A 22,152-nucleotide genomic window follows, 5' to 3' on the forward strand; every position below is an offset into this window, starting at 1 on the left:
TTTGTGAATGATTCAAAACCCCCAATAATGTAAGACCATCATACTTGAGAAGATATGGGGTTACCAAAGTCCCACCAGAAGGCTGGAGATCGATTGCTATCTTAACTAAATTAAACTTAACCCACTTTCAGTTATTCTACCAGCACTAGTAGAATTTAGCCGGATATAGCAGGCTAAAGCATTCTTGCAATTTATGGAGGCGGCCACATAACGGGGCAAACTGTGCTGGAGCGAGACGTTAGTCAAATAGTCCTGAAAGCAGAAAATCTAGTGGCACACATACTCCACAGTTTTACCGCCTCTGAGCGCAGACAATATCTCCACCTTATGGAGCAACCGAAAAATGGCTACCCTGGGATGCTCCATGGCCAATCTTCTTGGACCCAAATGATGTGCGCGTTCAAGCATAGAGGACCAGCAGTACTCTGATGTTGTAAGATTCTAGGAAACCTCGTCTCCAAAAATCCATGCAACTCTGCTTCTTGCACCAACTCCAGCAACCTAACCAGTTGCAAGTTTCTGTGAAAATGCTTTTCAAGATCATCTACCTTCTCCTCAAAAAAGATGACCTTTTCCTGCAGACGCTTGAGATCCAAGGAAGATTCCTGAGCTGAGGTCTCCACCTCTCCCACTCTCTGCTGAACTGCCTGAAGATCCCTTGTGAAAGTAATGAAACAAGTTTCTGGGCCATCCAGTTTATTAAGAATTTTCTGCAGTTGGTGACCCATATCTTGTTCTACAGCCAGGCAGACCTCTGTACCAATTTTGGCAGCTCATGCTGAGTCCTCCATGGGTGAAGAGGGGGCAATTTTCTCCGCCATTTTGGGGCCACCTCTACAACTCCTCCCTGCGTCCTTCTGGAGCCCCTTAGATGCTATGCACACACTGGTCTGCAACAACTAACTAGCACTGCAAGGTCACCAAAGAGAGAAGAAAAAAAAGGGGGGGAACTGTGTGCAGTCCAAGCAACTGTGTCCCAACCAAGAAGCAAAACTCCCAGGCAAAAAAAAAATAAAGCGGAGGTCCACAGAAAGGTAGAACGTGTACTTAAGAGTAAGGAGCGCTTCTTGTTTTGGTTAGGGAGAGTAGCAGACAAACTAAGTGAATGCCCAGTTTCCAACTAGTTTTCCAGCTAAGGAACCCTCAGAAGACGGCCTTATGGAGCTTCCATGTGGCGATCCAAGGGGCACGAGGGGGTAGCAGTTAAATCCACGAGCAGTCTGCACACAGTCCAACACGCACTGGCAAACCTGCTTAGGGTCAAGATTTGGCAGGTACAGTGGCTCAGCAGGTGTTGGATCGCCCGTTTCTCTTCTCCTTAGTGGCTGCACCATTCCCATTGGATCGCTCACCTCTCTGGGCTGTCTCGCTCCAGCACTGAGCCGAAGCGCTGTCTCTCTTCTTCCCGCCGCCGATTTCAAATCGGCACTGCGCCGCTCCCACCAGCTGTGGCAATCTTACACTGTGCGAGGAGCAGCTCAGACACCACTTTCCATCTCGGCTACCATCGACCGCTGGAACAGGAGTTGCCACACCGGTCAAGTGAGGGAAAAGCACGCTCCACCCATTCCTGAGATGTATAAAGCTCACCGGAGCTAGAGATGCATGCAGTGAAGCCCCCTGCGAGGTGAAGTTAGTAGCTCAATTTGTGACTGCTGCTATTTAGTTGAATTAAGCTGCTGGACAGCCAGTATCGGGTTATGCAGGAGGCAGCTGTAGGAGCTTAGCACATAGCTGCCATCTTGGCTGACAGCCCCACTGGAAGTTCTGACTAAAGTGTTGCCAAATGGCAAAATTTTTCCTGCCCCAAACCAGCCCAATATTAAGGTAAATATGAATAAGCTAAATATACATATTAATGAGGTCAATATAAATATTATATGAAATATATTATAAATAAATCATGTTATATTGGTAACCACAATCATAAATGGATCCCCCCCATGAAGAAAAGAACTTACTGAACTCACCGCACATGGCAGACTGAAGAGGTAGAGAGTGACTCTGTGTGAGACTCTGAAAGGCTTTCCGCTGTCGCGCAGGCGCGTTCAGGCATTTAAAAGAAGCCTGCAACCCACCTCCATGGGGCTTCTATTGGTATGCGGGAAAAAACAGCCAATCCGCGGCTGTGGCGGCAAAAAGCCGCCCAGTATCTCATGACTTTCAAAGAAAACTTTGGTGGTCGCATGAAACCCGCCCAATTCTGAAGCCGAACCGCAGAATTGGCAAATTTGGAAGTCGAAATCACAGTAGGTTAAGCCCCTAGAACAGCTGCTGATCACCAAGGTATGCTAGGAAGACTGGGCTCTCTATCACAGCCCCCAGAGGGAGAGAAGGAGGGCTGGCCCTGACTCAGGCCTAAGAGCCAGTAAGGAAAGCTCACAAGAAATCAATCACAGGAAAATGCAAACTATTTATTTTAGCGCATTTCTACCTCACATTTTCCCACAAGCGCAGGTACAATATCATCCCTAATACACAATGCTATTTATAAACAGACAGTGCAATTGAATGCAAATAGTGCTCATGCTAAATATACATAACAGTGCACCCTGCTACCATGAATATGGGGCCAGAACACTTCCTTCACAGACAACTCCAGATTCCATCCTTTCAATCTAGCTGTGGTGTAGACCTGGAATATACTTCCTGAGTTGGTATATCATCTGTTTCTTGCCTCCAGGCTAAAAGCCCACCTTTTGAGGTTATTTTTTAACTTATAACCCCTTGTTCACCTATTCAATGTTGTTTTAATCATTCCTATATTAAATGTAACTCCATAATCCTTTATTTTTCTAGTTTGTCTTGAATAGATTGTAAGCTCTGTTGAGCAGGGACTGTCTCTTATCTGTATGTGTACAGTGCTGTGTATGTCTAATAGAGCTATAGAAATGATTAGTAGTAGTAATAGCAGTAGTAGAGTTTAACTAGGCCTAATTAATGCATTTGTACCTCCACTCTCTCACCATTGGCCTATGGAGTGTTCTCTTTGTCCCTCCAAATTTCATATGCCTGTTCAATGCTCAGACTCATTCCTTCATTTCTTCCACCTCAAACTCTGCTTGTATTGCTGGTTATCTTATCTCACCACTGTGTTTCTTTCCATCATAAGCATATTGAAATTGTGTCACACTTTTGATTACCACTACCTCTAGGCTATTCTAAACATCCATCACTCTCTCAGAAAACAGGTATTTTTGCGTGTTTTTTTTTTTATAAATGTTCCTCTCTGGAAATTCCCCTTGTCTTTCAGTTAGCTTTAATATGAAAATTTCACCTCCCTATATTTTGTTAATGTCAATCCAATAATGAACATATCTGTCAACCCCCCGCCCCCAATATCTTCTTTCCACCAATGAGATCAGGGTTGGATTAAGTCCAGCTGATGCCCTAAGCACAGCCTTCCATTGCCTAACTGAAAAGACATTAAGACTAGATAAACACCATATATATTTATAATGATTAAAAAAACACTTTAATTCAAGTTGGATAATGGGTATGGCATAGGGCAGCGAAAGAGTTAAGTGTTTGATAGCTAGGGGGAAAAAACTATTATGGTGCCCTCCTTCCAGTGGTGTGCTGCAGCGGCTCATGCAAGTCGTTGATTTATGTCCAATTTTGTGAGCCAGTAGTTGCTCTAATCATTTGGGGCAGGAGCAATCCTCATGCGCTCCTGCCCATGCAGTTTCCAAAATGACTGCCATAAGTTTCAGCGGCAGTCTCGTGAGATTGCTGCAGGAACTCACGGGTGACATTTTCAATAGTACGGACTATGGAGGAGATGGAGACTGCATAGGCAGGAGTGTATGAGGGTCACTCCTTCCCCAGCTGACCACTGGACTATCAGGGCTGTGTAAGATAGGAGCGGAGGGCTGTGTAAGGTGGGAGCAGGAGGGCCGGAGGGGGTTTGAAAAACATGATGTGTGAGGGAGAAGACAAGCTGCGTGGTTCAGTGGGTTAGAAGGGAACAAGCTATGTGGGTGAGAGGGAAAGAAAAGGACAAGCTGTGTGGATAAGAGGAATAGATAAGAGGACAACCAGAGTGGATGCGAGGAAGGGAAGGGGACAAGCTGTATGGATGAGAGGGAAAGAAGAGGACAAACTGCATGGATGAGAGGGGAAGAAGAAGACAAGCTGCGTGGATGAGAGGAAGGGAAGGGGGACAAGCTGCATGGATGAGAGGGAGAGAGAAAAGGACAAGTTGTGTGGATGAGAGGGAGAGAAGGAGACAAGTTACGTGGGTGAGTGGGAGGGAAGGGGGCTAACTGCGTGGATGAGAGGGAGGGAAGGGGACAAGCTGCATGTGGATGAGAGGGAGAGAACTTAAGGGAGAAGAGAGGGAGACATGCCATATATGGAGGGAAGGGAAAAGGGAGAAATGCAGCATATAGAAGGGGATGGAGAGGGGGGCATGCATGTTGCTCATGGATGGGAGGAAAAGGAAAGGGGGATATGCTGCTTGTGGTCGTTTGCTTTCTTTTTTGGAAATATATTGCTCATGAATGTTTACTTTTTTGGAAATATATATCTTTTCTAATTTTGTATTTAGCGGATTATGGAAGAAAATGTATTTCTATTACTTTTACCAGTATTTTCACTGCATATATAATCTGGCTTTATTGGGGGGGGGGGGGTCTCCAGTTTTTGTCTGCATGTTTCTTGTGGCCCCCTATTTTGTATCAGTTGAGGGTCTGTCCATGTTCTACATGAGTTTATCTTGAAGGCAGATTGGATGGACCGTACAGGTCTTTAACTGCCATCATTTACTATGTGTGACTGAGGTGAAGGATTCTACTGGCATGTAGTGTCCATGTAGGAATGTGCAACCATCTAGCTTGTTCCAGTTTCCCAATGGTGGGTAATTGGTATATAGGATGAGAAATAGTCTGACAGTAAATCATCTGTCAGATTTAATGTCAATACATTTATTGTGTAAAGAATTAGCAGATTGGGATAAATAGCAAACATAGATTGGCTACAGATACAAGAGTGTGGCGAAAATCCATTGGCCATTTGGAATTTACAGTAAAGAATATTGTATGTTTTAATATTATTTGTAAATTGGTTGCTGCCTGCACATATCATGTGTACCAATAGAATATATAATACAGTTACGTACATATCTACAGGTGGGTTTTTTGTTTTTGGACAGAGAGCCTGTTAAAAATTTACCAGCACACCACTGCCCCCTTCCCTTGGTGCCCAAAGCATGTGCTTCATTTGCTTAATAGTTAATCCAGGGCTATACAGTACATCAAATATCTTTGGTTGTAATGTGAAACATTTTCTGGAGTGAGTACATTGTTATGGATATGTAAAAAATTCTACCACTTGCTTAATTTTTTCTTTGTGCTTTGGTAGATACCATATATCTTCCTTATACCCCTTGAAATGCAGTTTCTAGGCCAGACTTGCCTTCCACTTAGAGCTTTTAGCAAAATTATATAGTAAGTACATTTTGTATATTTATTTTGAGAATTTGCATGCTTGCACAAGAAGGGTTCACAAATGGCTTTATTCATGCTGCAAGTGCAAAAGGGGCCTATGGTAATGTGCTTCATGCTTTGATTTAGGCTATGGAAAACCACCTCCAAAGCAATGGTTTATGTTTATGTGCTGTTGCATTGCAAAGGAAATGGGTGAGTGAAATTTCGTTGCTCAAAGAGTAAATGGTGTTCCTTCTTTTTAATTTTCAGGGACCTGATGACAAGCAACAGCCAGAAGTATTTATATACAGCAAGACCATTTTTAAAGAGAGCTGCTCTGGTGCTTTGTTATGTAAGTCTAAAACAGAAAGGGGATTCTTTGTGGTGAATAGGAAAGAAGATCCTTTCAGATTATGCCGTAATTCTGTTCTCTAGCAATCTAATGGGATAGATATTCAGGATATATACAGTGACAGGTTTCCATACAGTGGAGGCAATACATAGAGATGTCATGTGCACATATGTGGATATCATTAAAACAAGACAAATTAGAGCAGGGAAGTCTCAAATTTGTTGAATAACAAAACATTCAAAGGAAATTATACTAGAGGTATAGTCATAAATATGACATAAGCACCTTTGGTTAGTGACAAAATAATATCCTGTATAATATTATTACTCTCTTGGTCTTAGAGCTATGTTGATCTTAACACTAGAGAAGATTGTAACAAATAATACTAGCAGTAATGGATGATTGGGATGACTGTTTCAAATAAATGATCATTTGGAGCTCATAACTGGATTTAAGGCCCTAATATTCTTTCTGAGGAGGGCTCAGGCAAAACGTGATTTACGTCTTCAGTCACGTAAACTGTTGAATGAATTTTGAGATCCAAGACTGCTGTTTCAGCTAACTAAAATTTGTTACTTAGAAGTTATTTTCCAATTTCTATATAGTGTGCCCAAATTTCCATGCGCAAATCAAGGTGTATTTCCATATACTGCACCTAATTGTATAACGAGCCAATCACACCAATAATTGGATGTTAAGCAGTTAACAGCACTAATTAGCACTAATTGGAATCTGTGTATTCTATAATGTAGTCTGCGTAAATCCTACCGTGCAGATCAGAAAAAGGGACGTGCCAAGGGGTTTCACATGGGCATAATTCTGTGTGCATGATTACAGAATTTGATGCTTTGCACAGATATTTGGACGCCGCTGTTTACACCAAGTTCTTGAAATAAACAGCCATGTCTACCAGAACGGCGTACGTCCTGGCTTTAGGCGTATTCTATTTATGGCGCCTTAGACTATAGACATTCTTTTGAAAAGGCTACCTTTCCTATGGACTAACCTGTTCCTGTAGCTTGGGCTTCTGCTATATGAACCTTTTGGTCAAATATGCTTTTTACCTCCTCAGAACTATTCAATATACACACTTGTCTCAGCTGATGGGAAGAGCTGGATATTGCACTCAATTGGGGGGGGGGGGGAGCCTTCCAGGTCACCCAGACAATCTGTACTCTGCTTAGAGGTATCTCATCACTAACAAGTCTAAAAGCCATCTGTGCACTGTGGTATAATGACTAGCACACCAACCTCTGATACTACAGTTCCAAGTCCCACTGTAGCAGCTGGTCAGCATACACATCTTAACCAAGTCAGCTAGAGAGAGATGTTTAACTTTGGAGAACAGAACCATCCAGGGGCTGACTGACAGTAAGCTGAGCCTTTTACCACCAACGAAAAAAAGGAAGAAACTAGATGGAAGCTAGGAGAAAGTGGGTCCTCTACTGTTGTGGACCCTCAGGCGCTGCCCTGTTGTCTCAATGGTAAGTCTTCCCATGTTGTCATGACTCCTCTTTTACTCACCTTATTTCCCGATGTTCAGCTTCCAAGATGGCTCCTGACTGTTCAGCTTCCAACATGGCTCCTGTCTGCCCAGCTTCTGTGTATATCCTGAACTCTGCTTCTGCCCAGCTTGTGTATATCCTGACCCCTGCTTCTGCCCAGCTTGTGTGTATATCCTGAACCCTGCTTCTGCCCAGCTTGTGTGTATATCCTAAACCCCTGCTTCTGCAAAGCGTGTGTGTATAAGCTTGTATGCATATCCTAAACCCCTGCGTCTGCCAAGCCTTTATGTATGCCCTGTCTGCCTAGTCTGTCTTTGAATCCTGATCCAGTCCAACTCCATCCTGTAAGTCCTGCAGGCCGCCCGCACCTAGGGGCTCAACCTCTGGGGAACGGCGGTCAGAGTGGGTGAAACCCGGAGCTGCTCCAGTCCTGTTTGCCTCCTGTTATCCCAGTCCTGTGGTTCCAGCATTGTCTGCGTACAGCCGCAGTACCTGTCCTGTCATTCTGGCCAAGTCTATTCCAAGATTCCAGCTCCAGCCTTGCTTGTTTGCCCAGTCCCGGCTGGAGGTTTCTGCCTGCTGCTGCCACTCCTTGACAGTAGCCTAAGGGCTCACGTTCTAGTGACTGTATGTTTTGAACCTGAGACCGTGACAGAATGCAAAAGCCATGAGCTCGGCAAAATCCTTCCAGCTGGGCTTTCAGCCCAAGATTTTTTTTTCTGTTGACAATCTGGGTTTCAGCTCGGGCTTCGCTCCTAGTTCCAGTTTGGATTCTGGTCCCATCTCCATTTCCGCTCTTAGTAGTTTTATGACACTCAAGGAGTACCGTGATAAACTTTTCCTTGATCCAGCCTTGAAGAATACTCCTGAAGCTGCAGCTGAGAGAGAGCGTGTCTGGGGGCTTGGGCTCTCTGTAAACCCAGTTTCTGATATTGATCCTTCTATCATGCTCTTTGAGTACCGCTGCAGACTTCTCTTGGATCCAGCCCTGCGGGATACTCCTGAGGGTGACGCCGAAAGAAGGCGTTGTGAAACTCCCAAGCCCAGGGCTCATCAGCAGTTTTTGCGGAGCAGTTTGAGTTTCAATTGCAGTTCAGCTCCTGTTCAGTCTTCTAGTTCCATTCAAGACTCTAATACCAGTCCGGATCTCAGTCCCGGTTCGACTTCTGATTCCAGTCCGGGTCCCAGTCCCGGTTCGGTTTCTGATTCCAGTCAAGACTTTGACTCCAGTCCAGGTCCCAGTCCCGGTTCAGTTCCTGATGCCAGTCTTGGCGTCCAGCCCATGATTTTTTCTTCAGTTACTGCCCTTAATGTTGAGATGACGCTCCAAGAGTACCGTGATAAACTTTGTTTTGATCCAGCTTTTAAAAATACTCCTGAAGCTGTAGCTGAGAGAAGGCATGCCCAGCGGCTTGGGGTCCAGATAAACCCAGTTTCTGCTATTGATCCTTCTATCACGCTCTTTGAGTACCGCCACAGTCTTCTCTTGGATCCTGCCCTGCGGATTACTCCTGAAGCCAACGCCGAAAGGAGGTGTCTTAGAAATTCTTTCCAGTCCAGCCCGAGGGGCGCGTCCAGCCAAGCTTCTCAGCCCAGCCCGAGGGGCGCGTCCAGCCAAGCTTCTCAGCCCAGCCCGAGGGGCGCGTCCAGCCAAGCTTCTGAGCCCAGCCCGAGGGGCGCGTCCAGCCAAGCTTCTGATACAAGTCCGAGTGGCACTGCCAGCCAAGACTCTGATTCCAGTCCGAGTGGCGCCTCTAGCTGATCCTCCGATCCCAGTCTGAGTGGTGCTTCTAGCCAAGACCACTCTTAGTTCCAGTTCCAGCTGAGATGCTGAGTCTATTCCGAGTTCCAATTCTAGCCGAGATGCTGAGTCCACTTCGAGTTCCAGCCGAGATGCTGAGTCTACTCCGAGTTCCAGTTCCAGCCGAGAAGCTGAGTCCACTTCGAGTTCCAGTTCCAGCCCAGATGCTGAGTCCAGGCCGAGTTCCAGTTCCAGCCCAGATGCTAAGGCCAGGCCGAGTTCCAGTTCCAGCCCAGATGCTGAGTCCAGGCCGAGTTCCAGTTCCAGCCCAGATGCTAAGGCCAGGCCGAATTCCAGTTCCAGCCCAGATGCTGTCCAGGCCGAGTTCCAGTTCCAGCCCAGAGGCTGAGTCCGCTCTGAGTTCCAGTTCCAGCCAAGAGGCTGAGACCGTTCTGAGTTCCAGTTCCAGTCAACAGGTTGATTCCCGTCCGGGTTCCAATCCCGGTTCAGCTCCTGTTCAGACTTCTAGTTCCTGTCAGGACTCTGATGCCAGTCCCGGTCCCGGTCCAGCTCTTGAGTTCAGTTCGAGTTTTTGTCCAGCCTCTGATTTTAGCTTGGTTATTGGCTCTAGCTCTATTTCTGTCACTACATTGATATGCCAGGAGGTCAAGGAAGTTGTGGATTCCCTCAGGGGAGGATTCCTTTTGAGTATGATTCCTCTTGCTGCATCCAAGACTCTAATCCTGCCTAGCGGCTGTACGAAAGAGCCTCCTGTTTACAAGAGCCACTCCTGTCTTCAAGTTCCAGATTTCCTTGTTACTTCCAGTCCAGTGATCCATGTTTGTGTTTTGAAACCCATCAGGAGGTTTCACCACAGTTATCCTTGGAAACTTGAATCTCCCGTGGGGGAGGTACTGTCACGACTGTGGTCATGACTTACTCACCTTATTTCCTGATGTTCAGCTTCCAAGATGGCTCCTGTCTGCCCAGCTTGTGTGTATATCCTGAACCCTGCTCCTGCCAAGCTTGTGTGTATATCCTGAACCCTGCTCTTGCCAAGCTTGTATGTATATCCTAAACCCCTGCTTCTGCCAAGCTTGATGCATATCCTGAACCCTGCGTCTGCCAAGCCTTTATGTACGCCCTGTCTGCCTAGTCTGTCTTTGAATCCTGATCCAGTCCAGTTCCATCCTGTAAGTCCTGCAGGCCGCCCGCACCTAGGGGCTCAACCTCTGGGGAACGGCGGTCAGAGCGGGTGAAACCCGGAGCTGCTCCAGTCCTGTTTGCCTCTTGTTATCCCAGTCTTGTGGTTCCAGCATTGTCTGCCTTCAGCCGCAGTTCCTGTCCTGTCATTCTGGCCAAGTCTATTCCAAGATTCCAGCTCCAGCCTTGCTTGTTTGCCCAATCCCGGCTGGAGGTTTCTGCCTACTGCTGCCGCTCCTCAACAGTAGCCTAAGGGCTCACGTTCTAGTGACTGTATGTTTTGAACCTGAGAGCGTGACACATGGGTGTTTGGGAAATCCCAGACTGGTTACTGTGTATCCTGGGTGGAGGAGCGTTCCTGTGAGATGTAGGAAAATGTGGGAGAGAAGTTCTGGAAGCTAAATTTAGGCTTTTAGGAAGGAAGCTCAAATCCAGATCCTCTAGGGTAGCATTTTCTGAAATACTACCTGGTCCACGCGCAGGTCCCAAGCGACAGGCAGAGATCCGGAGTCTCAACGTGTGGATGAGACGATGGTGTGGGGAGGAGGGTTTTGGATGTGTCAGGAACTGGTCAGCATTCTAGGAAAGGGAGAGCCTATTCCGATCTGATGGGCTTCACCTTAACCATTCCTCACCCTAACTTCCTCCTTCAACCTCCAACTGAGCTCCACCACCCCTACTCACAAATCTGGTCACTGTCTTGACCTCGTCCTCTCCTCTACCTGCTCGCCCTCTAATCTCTGTGTCTCTGCTCTTCCCATTTCTGACCATCACCTGATCACATTCACACTTCATCACCCTCCCCCTCAGTCCCGCCCAACACTACCTCCAGGAATCTCCAGGCTGTTGACCCCCCCACCTTATCCGCTAGTATCTCCGATCTCCTCCCGTCCATCACGTCCTCCGAGTCCGTCGACAAGGCTGTTTCCAAGTACAATGCCACTCTCTCCTTCGCCCTAGACACCCTTGCACCGTCTGTTTCCCGTCCCACAAGGCGCACTAGTCCCCAGCCCTGGCTTAACCCTTGCACCCGTTACCTTCGCTCCTGCTCCCGATCGGCTGAACGCCTATGGAGGAAATCTCACACCCATACTGACTTCATTCACTACAAATTCATGCTATCCTCCTTCCAGTCCTCCCTATTCCTCGCCAAACAGGACTACTACACTCACTTGACTAACTCCCTCAGCTCTAACCCTCGTCGTCTCTTCGCCACCGTCAACTCCCTCCTCAAAGTGCCCTCCGCTCCCACCCCCCCTTCACTCTCTCCTCAATCACTGGCTGACTACTTCCGTGACAAGGTCCAGAAGATCAACCTCGAATTCACCACTAAACCTTCTCCTCCTCTTCATCCTATCACCCACTCCCTCAACCAATCAACCCAGGCCTCCTTCTCCACTTTTCCTGATATCACCGAAGAGGAAACCGCCCATCTTCTCTCCTCCTCGAAATGCACCACCTGTTCCTCAGACCCCATCCCCACCAACTTACTTATCACCATCTCTCCTACTATCACCCCTCCCATCTGTCATATCCTCAACCTCTCTCTCTCCACCGCGACTGTCCCTGACACCTTCAAGCATGCTGTTGTCACACCTCTCCTCAAAAAACCTTCACTTGACCCTACCTGTCCCTCCAACTTCCGCCCCATCTCCCTCCTACCCTTCCTCTCCAAAATACTTGAACGCGCCGTTCACAGCCGTTGCATTGATTTTCTCGCCTCTCATACCATCCTCGATCCGCTTCAATCTGGCTTTCGCCCACTTCACTCGACAGAAACGGCATTATCCAAAGTCTGTAATGACCTGTTCCTCGCCAAATCCAAAGGTCATTACTCCATCCTCATTCTCCTCGACCTATCCGCCGCTTTTGACGCTGTCAATCACAACTTACTTCTTGACATACTGTCCTCTTTTGGGTTCCAGGGCTCTGTCCTCTCCTGGTTCTCCTCTTATCTCTCCCATCGTACCTTCACTCTCATGGCTCTTCCTCCACCCCTATCTCGCTCTCTGTTGGAGTCCCTCAGGGTTCTGTCCTTGGACCCCTTCTTTTCTCTATCTACACCTCTTCCCTGGGCTCCCTGATCTCGTCTCATGGCTTCCAGTATCATCTTTATGCTGACGACACCCATCTTTATCTCTCCACACCTGACATCACTGTGGAAACCCAAGCCAAAGTATCGGCCTGCTTATCCGACATTGCTGCCTGGATGTCCAACCGCCACCTGAAACTGAACATGGCCAAGACCGAACTTCTTGTCTTCCCACCCAAACCCACTTCTCCTCTACCTGCACTCTCTATCTCAGTTGATAACACCCTCATCGTCCCTGTCACATCTGCCCGCAACCTCGGTGTCATCTTCGACTCCTCCCTCTCCTTCTCTGCGCACATCCAGCAGGTAGCCAAGACCTGTCGCTTCTTCCTCTATAACATTAGCAAAATCCGCCCTTTCCTCTCTGAGCACACCACCCGAACTCTCATCCACTCTCTCGTTACCTCTCGCCTTGACTGCTGCAACCTACTCCTCACTGGTCTCCCACTTCGCCACCTATCCCCCCTTCAGTCCGTTCAGAACTCTGATGCACGTCTTATCTTCCGCCTGAACTGGTACACTCATATCACCCCTCTCCTCAAGTCACTTCATTGGCTTCCGATTAGGTACCGCATTCAATTCAAGCTTCTGCTACTAACCTACAAATGTACTCGATCTGCAGCCCCTCCTTACCTCTCAACCCTCATCTCCCCTTACGTTCCTACCCGTAACCTTCTCTCTCAAGACAAATCCCTCCTTTCAGTACCCTTCTCGACCACCGCCAACTCCAGGCTCCGCCCTTTCTGCCTCACCTCACCTCACGCGTGGAACAAACTCCCCGAGCCCATATATCAGGCCCCCTCCCTCCCCATCTTCAAATCTCTGCATAAAGCCCACCTCTTCAATGTCGCCTTCGGCACCTAACCTCTACACCTCTACCCAGGAAATCTAGACTGCCCAACTTGACATTTTGTTCTTTAGATTGTAAGCTCATTTGAGCAGGGACAGTCCTTCTTTGTTTATTTTGTACAGCGCTGCGTAACCCTAGTAGCGCTCTAGAAATGTTAAGTAGTAGTAGTAGTAGTTAACCAGGGTGGGACCAGGCTGCTGGCGTCAACTTTTAAAAAGGAAATAGAGCAGCTTTTAAACTAGAAACGGGGGGAAGGCCGACAGTCAATCAGAAGTGCATGGTTTGGAAGAAGGTATCTTTTGAGGATATCAGCAAGATAGGGAAAAAAGGGTTACTTGTGAGTAAGGATGACAAAGAAATCATAGAGGATCAGATGGACTTAAATAAAATTAATAACGACCAGACAGAAGACAACATATTAATAATGCCATGTATTAAACGTAATAAAAAACAGAACAACAAGCATACATTGAAATGTCTATACGCAAATGCCAGGAGCCTGAGGCATAAGATGGGAGAGCTGGAGTACATTGCACACAATGAAAAACTGGATATTATAGGCATCTCTGAGACCTGGTGGAAGGAAGATAACTAATGGGACACAGTCATACAGGGCTACAAATTATATCGTAGCGACAGGGTGGATAGAATTGGAGGAGGGTAGCACTGTATGTAAATGAGAACCTTGACTCGGATAGGCTGCAGATATTGCAGGAGACAAAACCCCTATTGGAATCCTTGTGGATTGAAATTCCATGTGAAAAGGGGAAAAGGACGGTGATAGGAGTGTACTACCGTCCGCCTAGCCAAGATGAGCAGACGGACGCAGCAATGTCAAGGGAAATTAGAGAAGCGAATAAAAAGGGCAATGTAATGTTAATGGGTGACTTCAATTATCCGGATATAGACTGGGTTAATGAAACATCGGTACACGCAAGGGAGGTGAAATTTCTTGATGAAATTAAGGACGGTTTCATGGAACAGCTGGTTCAGGAGCCAACAAGAGAAGGAAAAATACTAGACTTAATCATTGGTGGAGCTCATGATCTGGTGCAGGGGGTAACGGTGCGAGGGCCACTTGATAACAGTGATCATAATATGATCAGTTTTGAATTTGGCTACGAAGTAAGTGAACTCAGGAAATCCAAATAAACTAGCATTTAACTTTAGAAAAGGAGACTACAATAAAATGAGAAGAACGGTGAAAAAAAGACTAAAGGGAGCAGCTGAAAGGGTAAAAAAATTGAATCAGGCGTGGATTCTGTTCAAAAACACCATCCTAGGACAAATATATTCTGTATATTAGAAAAAGAGGCAAAAAGACCAAACGTCTGCCGGCGTGGCTAAACAGTAAGGTAAAGGAAACTATTAGAGCCAAAAAATAATCCTTCAGAAAATGGAGAAGGGAACCGACTGAAGACAATAAGATAAAACATAAGGAATGTCAAGCCAAATGCAAAAAGTAGATAACGATGGCTAAGAAGGACTTTGGAAAAAAGTTAGCGTTAGAAGCAAAAACACATAGCAAAATTTTTTTTAGGTATATTAAAAGCAGGAAACCGGCTAAACAGTGTATAGGACCGCTGGACGACTGTGGTGTTAAAGGGGCGATCAGGGAAGACAAAGCCTTAGCGGAGAAATTAAATGAATTCTTTGCTTCGGTCTTAACCGAGGAAGATTTGGGAGGGATACCGGTGCCAGAAAAGGTATTTGCAGCAGATGAGTCAGAAAGGCTAAATGATTTCTCTGTAAACTTGGAGGATGTAATGGGGCAGTTCTGCAAACTGAAAAGTAGTAAATCACCAGGACCGGATGGTATTCATCCCAGAGCTGAAAAATGAACTTGTGGAGCTACTGGTAGTAATATTCAATTTATCCCTAAAAACAGGTGTGATACCGGAAGATTGGAGGGTGGCCAATGTAACGCCGATTTTTAAAAAGGGTTCCAGAGAGGAGGTCACGTGATGCGTGGAGAGTAGCGGACGTGTCCCGCGCTGCTCTGGAGCCCCCGCCCGACAAAAACCTAAAAAACAACAGATTTCAACCTCTTCTCTAAATTTAAAAGAACGTCGCTGAAACCATACAGTGTATGGAGCCATACGTGCGCCCGATGCCGTCAGGAACCACACGCAGGAGTGCTAAACCAGAGAAAGACAAGTCATTGCTGCCTGGAACCTGCCACAAAATGGCGGAGGATAAAAACGAGGCCTGCAATGAATTCAGTGGGAAACAGCTGTCACAGATCACCGAAGCGGTAGACGCTGCGTTAACCCCGCATTTTGACTTACTAGCAAGCCAGCTAAAAAATTTGGAAACCACACTAGCGGAAACAATCAAACGCACAAGCGAGACCGAAAGCAGGATCTCTAGCTTGGAGGACTCGTGGAGCCGCTGAGACCCTGAAATCATGCGCCTCACGGGTATCGTGCAGGCCCAACAAGACAAGATCGAAGACCTGGAAAACCATCGCGACGATGCAATCTAAGAATAATTGGATTCCCTGAAAAGATCCATGATAACTCCCTGGGACACGTGTTGGGACAATGGCTTAGCAAGGAGTTTGCTTTGTCAGACAGTTACGTTATACTATGCCTAGAACGCGCGCACAGGCTGGGGAGGAAATCACAGGATCAACAGAGGCCCAGAATTGTTATGATTAAAGTACAAAATTACCTGCACAAGGAAGAAATTCTCCGGGGATATAGAACCAAAAGAGAGTCCCTGGAATATGATGGGGCTATGATCCAGATATTCCAAGGTTATTCTCAAGGGGTATAAGACAAGCGAAGGCGGTTTCACCCTATTTGTTCCACCCTAGCTAAGAAGAATATCCGCTTTAAGCTGATCTACCCTGCTGTTTTAAAAGTTTTCTACAATGGCCAATGGAAGGCCCTGGATACAGTAACAGAAGCACAGGCATTTTTGGCCCTGGAACTTTCATAAACAGCTCCAGATGGAGGCAGCAAAGGATCCGGATAGGAAGAAACGAGAAGGTGGAAGACATGGACAATCCTATTGCATAAGTATGCGTTATTAGGAACATAGAGTGGTGAATGTTATCCTGCTTAAACAAAAATTGAACTAAGTTACGTTATATGTATGTAGAACTTGAATGTGTTTAGAGTCATGAGGAGGGGGAGATTTACAGATGACAGGATAGATGTGGGGCAGGGGCTCTGACATGCATAGACCTCATGATGAGCAGTTGCTCCTCAGGTTGTAGAAGGTGTGGGGGGATGGGAAGGGGGAGGTGGGGGGGCACTTAGCGGGGTTGGGGGGATCCATAATCATAACCATTCTCGCATACAGAAAGTCAGGGGTGGAAAATGGTCTCCAGGCCGTACCACCATATACTCACCGGAGGGGGCTGGGCCTTCGGGGGATCTGTTATGAAACTATCCTTAGCAATATTGTTGACATAGGGAGCCATGAGTAGACATGGAATAAAGATCTTGTCGTGGAATGTTTCGGGCATTACCTCACCTGTGAAACGCTATAAGATCTTATCCCAGATACGGCGGCAAGGTGCCGATATTGCATGTCTGCTGGAAACAAAGTTATCTGACCTAGAGCATGGGAAGCTTTGCCAACAATGGGTGGGTGAAAGCCACTTCTCCTCGGGTAATCGGAAGAGTGGGATAGCAATATTAGTAAAGAAAGGATTACCCTGCTCAACTAAATTAGTTTATAAAGATACAGAAGGCAGCATTGTGCTCTTACAGGTTAATTACCAAGGACAGAGATTCTATTTATGAGCTATATACGCCCCAAATTCTTATAGCCCAGGTTTTTTTCAATCCCTGATAGCATTAGGATTGCAACACACTGATGCTCCATGGCTCTGGGCGGGTGACTTTAATCAGGTACAAGACCCAACCCTAGATAGATCATCACCCACAGCCATTCCAGGGACCGGAAAGGGGAAAGGGATACCAACACTCTGTAAACACCTCCACTTAATCGATCCATGGCGAGCCCTTCACCCAAGAACAAAGGACTATACACACCAATCCAAGGTTCACCACTCCTGGTCTAGAATTGACTACATCTTAATCTCACAATCCTGGTTCTTTATGTAAGCCGCATTGAACCTGCCATGAGTGGGAAAGCGCGGGGTACAAATGTAACAAAAAAAAAAAGTTCAGCGGACCAACATTGGCCCCATGGAAATATCGGACCACCATATGATCTGTGTGGAACTTGATTTGGGGGTGGGGGAAGTGGGGAGAACAGACAGTGGAGATTCCCTGCTTACCTATATTGGGATAAACAATTAGAACATTTATTAGAGAAGTGGCAATTGTATGAAGACACGAATCTGGCATCCTGTGACTCACCTGTGATATTCTGGGAGGCCTCTAAGGCGGTTATGAGAGGGGAAGTGATAGCGTTCCAAAGTGCTAGGAAAAAATGCCTTGCGGCTGGTATACTGAACTTAGAGACTGCATAGGCGAAAGCAAAGAGGAAATATTTAAGTAGTCCAACAGCAACCAATAGTGACTTAATGTCCGCAGCCCTGGTAGCACTTAACTCCCTTCTTCATGAGCAGGCCCTGAAACAATTGGTGGCACGGCGCCTGAATTTTCAGCGCTTCAGGAACAAGTCAGGTAAATTGCTAGCAAGGGTGGCCAGAGCACCTACCTCCCGACGATTTATTCCAGTGATTGAGAACTCTAAGGGGGACAGGCTCACGCAACTGCAAGATATAGTAGATACATTTCAGGGACATTTACACTTCCCGAAACAGATTCCAGGGCCCCTTAAGTAAGGATTATCTGGAAGATGCAAAATGCTCCAATTGTCAGAGGTGGCTCGCCAAATGCTGTCCGCACCACTGCATGTGCAGGAAGTACTTAAAGTGCTAAAAGCCTTGCAAGTAGGATAGGCCCCAGGGCTTGATGGATTTTTTAACGAATACTATAAAATGTTAACACCACAGATATGTGGGGCCTTGGTTGATTATTTAGATGCAGTGGTGGCTAGGGGGTTTTTCTCACCAAGGGAGAATGAGGCCTTGATTTCGTTAATTCCCAAACCCGGTAAGTCCAAAGATCAGGTAGAATCATACAGACCCATTTCTCTCATTAATGTGGATATTAAAATCTTGTCCCGAATATTGGCAAACAGACTGATGTCATATATTCCAGAACTGATTGGAGAGCACCAAGTGGGGTTTGTTAAGGGTCGACAGGTGGTTAGGCAGGTTCGCAAAGCCCTTCTGGCAGTAGCATGTAGTCAGGCTACGGGAGACCCCCTACTATCGGTCAGCTTAGACGAGGCCAAAGCTTTTGACAAAGTCAATTGGGACTACTTGTTCCAAGTGCTGGAGTACGTCAGGTTGGGAGGCTGGTTTTTGGCAGCGACACGTACGCTCTATGCAAACAACACAGCACAAATACTGGTCAACGGTACTAGAACTAGCCCCTTTCGGGTAGAGCAGGGCACAAGACAGGGCTGCCCATTGTCCCCGATATTGTTTCTTTTATACCTAGAGCCACTCTTGCGTACGATCTTGTTAGACCCCGACATACAGGGAGTTACACTCCATGGGAACCCGATAAAAGTATTGGCCTTCGCTGACGACATGTTCCTCACCCTTACCCAACCGAAAACTTCAGTTTCACACTTATTAGAACTTATAGATGAATTCGGATTTTTTTCAGGGTTGCAATTAAATTTACAAAAGTCACTGGCCCTCCCGATACAGGAGGCAATACAATTGGAGTGGGAAGGACCATTCCCATTTAAATGGGCCACAGGAACACTTAAATATTTGGGGATCTACATCCCGAGGGACCTAACGCATTTGTATAAAGAAAACATGGACACCCTAAAGCAACGCACGAAAGAGGTTTTGCAGGGTTGGCAGGGTTTACCCTTGTCCTTAAGGGGGAGAATTACTATGTACAACATGTTCATTTTTCCTAAATGGACGTATGTCTTTCAGATGATCCCAGCTATTTTGGAGTACAGGGAGGAGAGGTGGCTACATAAAAATCTCACTGTTTTCCTATGGCAAGGCAAACGCGCACGCATTGGTCTAAAGAAACTTATTAGACCCTGCCTAAAGGGGGGGCTGGGGCTGCTGGATTTAAAACTTATAGTAATGGCATGCAGCCCATGGCATCTGTCCGATTGGTTTTGCTCAAGGGAGTTTTTTTTCCTGTACCTGGGTAGAGACTTCCCTGTTGGCCCCAATGGGATTTGCTTATTGGCTACATGCCCCATCTGAGGAACTACCAGTAGTGGGACCATATGGGTTTATTTTGACTCCCCTACGTAAAACATGGAAATGGCTGTGCAAGATACACCATTGGAACAGAGAGGTCTCCCCACTACTTCCCATTAAAGGTAATTTGGCATTTTCAGAGGGGGGAAACTCTGCTTTGTTTAAGAAATGGGACGCTTGTGGTATTAAATATCTGTTTCAGGTGGTGTCTGAGATGGGGACAATAAAACCTTTTCAGACTCTGTGTGAAGAGTTTGAATTGGGACAGAAAGACCACTTTCAATATATGCAACTATGTCATTATGTGAGAACATTGCCCTCATCGAGCCTCACGCTGACCATATGGGAAGCTATGAGTGAAGTACTTGATCTGGAAGCCCAGTTAAAAGTGCCGCTTCGATATTTTCACCACCACCTATGAGACATACAAGATACCTTAGATTATACACAAGTGTCACAACAATGGCAACAGGAGCTGAGGTGGAAACCTGATCCTGAACAGATCTAATTTTGCCTGATGAATGTGTATCAAGTAACAGAGAACGTGGTATGGCAGGAAATGCAATACAAATTTGTGCTACGGCTGTACATTTCACCGCATAGGGCGTACAGAGCGACCCTGAGGACCACGGATGACTGCCCCAAATGTGGACATATAGGGGCTTCCCTAGGACATATGTTTTGGTTCTGTGCAGAGGTGATCTCTTTTTGGACAAAGATAGGGCGCCAAGTATCACAAATGTGGAAGGTGCAGTGGCACCCAACACCCGGACAGCTTTTTGATGTTTATCATATACGAGGTAAACCACCGGAGGGGCTCAAAGCCTTCCTCAAAAGAGCAGTTCTGATGGGCAAGCGGACGATATTACAGTTGTGGCTGCAGCCAGAATCGCCTGGAGTCCCACAATGGCGAGGAGCAATGATGCAGTGCTGCATGTTGGAAAAAAAGAAAGTGGGAGATTTGACCTCAAGGGGGGGAGACCAGTTTTGCAAAGTTTGCCTACCTTTTTGGGATACTCTGATACCTGTGGCTAGAAGCCGGATTTTGAACTGTTAAATGGATCGATAGGGGGAGGGGGATAGAGTGGGAGGGAAGGTGAAAAGAGGGTGAAAATGTTAAATTTGATGACATGTACTGTGTGATGTTGATCAAATGCCATGTAAACTGTATGATGGTATGTAACTGGTATAATGATATGCTGATTGGCGTATGGTGGTATGTGTCATCAATAAAAATTGTCTTGAAAAAAAAAGGTTCCAGAGGAGATCTGGGAAAATATAGACCGGTGAGTCGGACGTCGGTGCCGGGAAAAATAGTGGAGGCTATTATTAACAATAAAATTACAGAGCACATACAAAAGCATGGGCTACTAAGACAAAGTCAGCACGGATTTAGTGAAGGGAAGTCTTACCTCAAAAATCTACTGCATTTTTTCGAGGGGGTGAACAAACATGTGGACAAAGGGGAGCTCGGTGGATATTGTATATCTAGATTTTCAGAAGGCGTTTGACAAAGTGCCTCATGAAAGACTCCAAAGGAAACTAGAGAGTCATGGGATCGGAGGTAGTGTATTATTATGGATTAAGAGCTGGTTAAAAGATAAGAAGCAGAGAGTGGGGTTGAATGGTCATTATTCTCGATGGAGAAGGGTAGTTAGTGGGGTCCCTCAAGGGTCAGTGCTGGGACCGCTGCTTAACATATTTATAAATGACCTTGAGAGGGGAGTAACTAGTTAGGTAATTAAATTCGCAGATGACACAAAGTTATCCAGGGTTGTCTCGTCGCAGGAGGAGTGTGAAAGATTACAAAAAGACCTCATGAGACTGGGGGATTGGGCGTCCAAATGGCAGATGAAGTTCAACGTTGACAAGTGCAAAGTGATGCATGTGGGAAGGAGGAACCCGAATTACAGCTATGTCATGCAAGGTTCCGCTTCAGGAGTTTCGGACCAAGAAAGGGATCTGGGACTCATCGTGGATAGGACATTGAAATCTTCAGCTCAATGTGCTGCAGCGGCTAAGAAGGCGAACAGAATGTTGAGTATTATTAGAAAAGGGATGGAGACCAAGTGCTTTCTGCGGGGTGACACTGTAACAGGTCCTGGGTTGGCTATGTCTTCTTGATGAGGTTTAACAGTTGTATAGAACAAAAATGTCACGTACTGTATATGTTTTTGTTGCTGTTGGCATGTGCGGTTCTGACGTTAATAAAGATGAATTAAAAAGAAAAAAGGGATGGAAAACAAGCATGAGGATGTTATAACGCCATTATATCGCTCCATGGTGTGACCGCATCTGGAGTATTGTGTTCAGTTCAAGTCGCCTCATCTCAAAAAAGATATAAAGGAATTGGAGAAGGTGCAGAGAAGGGCGACTAAAATGATAAAAGGGATGGGACAACTACCTTATGAGGAGAGGTTAAGACGGCTAGCACTCTTTAGCCTGGAGAAAAGGCGGCTGAGGGGTGATATGATAGAGATCTACAAAATAATGAGTGGGGTAGAGCGGACAGATGTGAAGCGTTTGTTTACACTTTCTAACAATAAAAGAACCAGGGGACACAAGATGAAATTAGAATGTGGTAGGTTTAAAACAAATCGGAGAAAGTTTTTCTTTACTCAGCGTGTAGTTAGATTGTGGAGCTCATTGCCGGAGAAGGTAGTGACAGCAACTGGACTTGCTGAGTTTAAAGGGGGTCTGGACAGATTCCTGAAGGAAATGTCCATTGATCATTATTAAATTTTGGGGTTTTGC

At 46.2% G+C, this 22,152-nt stretch overlaps 1 protein-coding gene across 1 annotated transcript in view; it reads left to right on the forward strand.

Moving 5' to 3' along the window:
• TMTC1 (transmembrane O-mannosyltransferase targeting cadherins 1) overlaps positions 1–22,152 on the forward strand; it is a 1,359,696-nt gene that overhangs the window by 357,091 nt on the left and 980,453 nt on the right. The window contains 1 exon segment of the mRNA XM_030213674.1: positions 5,697–5,778. Coding sequence (XP_030069534.1) covers positions 5,697–5,778 — 82 coding nt within the window.

Source organism: Microcaecilia unicolor, chromosome 9, assembly GCF_901765095.1.
Source record: "Microcaecilia unicolor chromosome 9, aMicUni1.1, whole genome shotgun sequence".
Taxonomy (NCBI): Eukaryota; Metazoa; Chordata; class Amphibia; order Gymnophiona; family Siphonopidae; genus Microcaecilia; species Microcaecilia unicolor.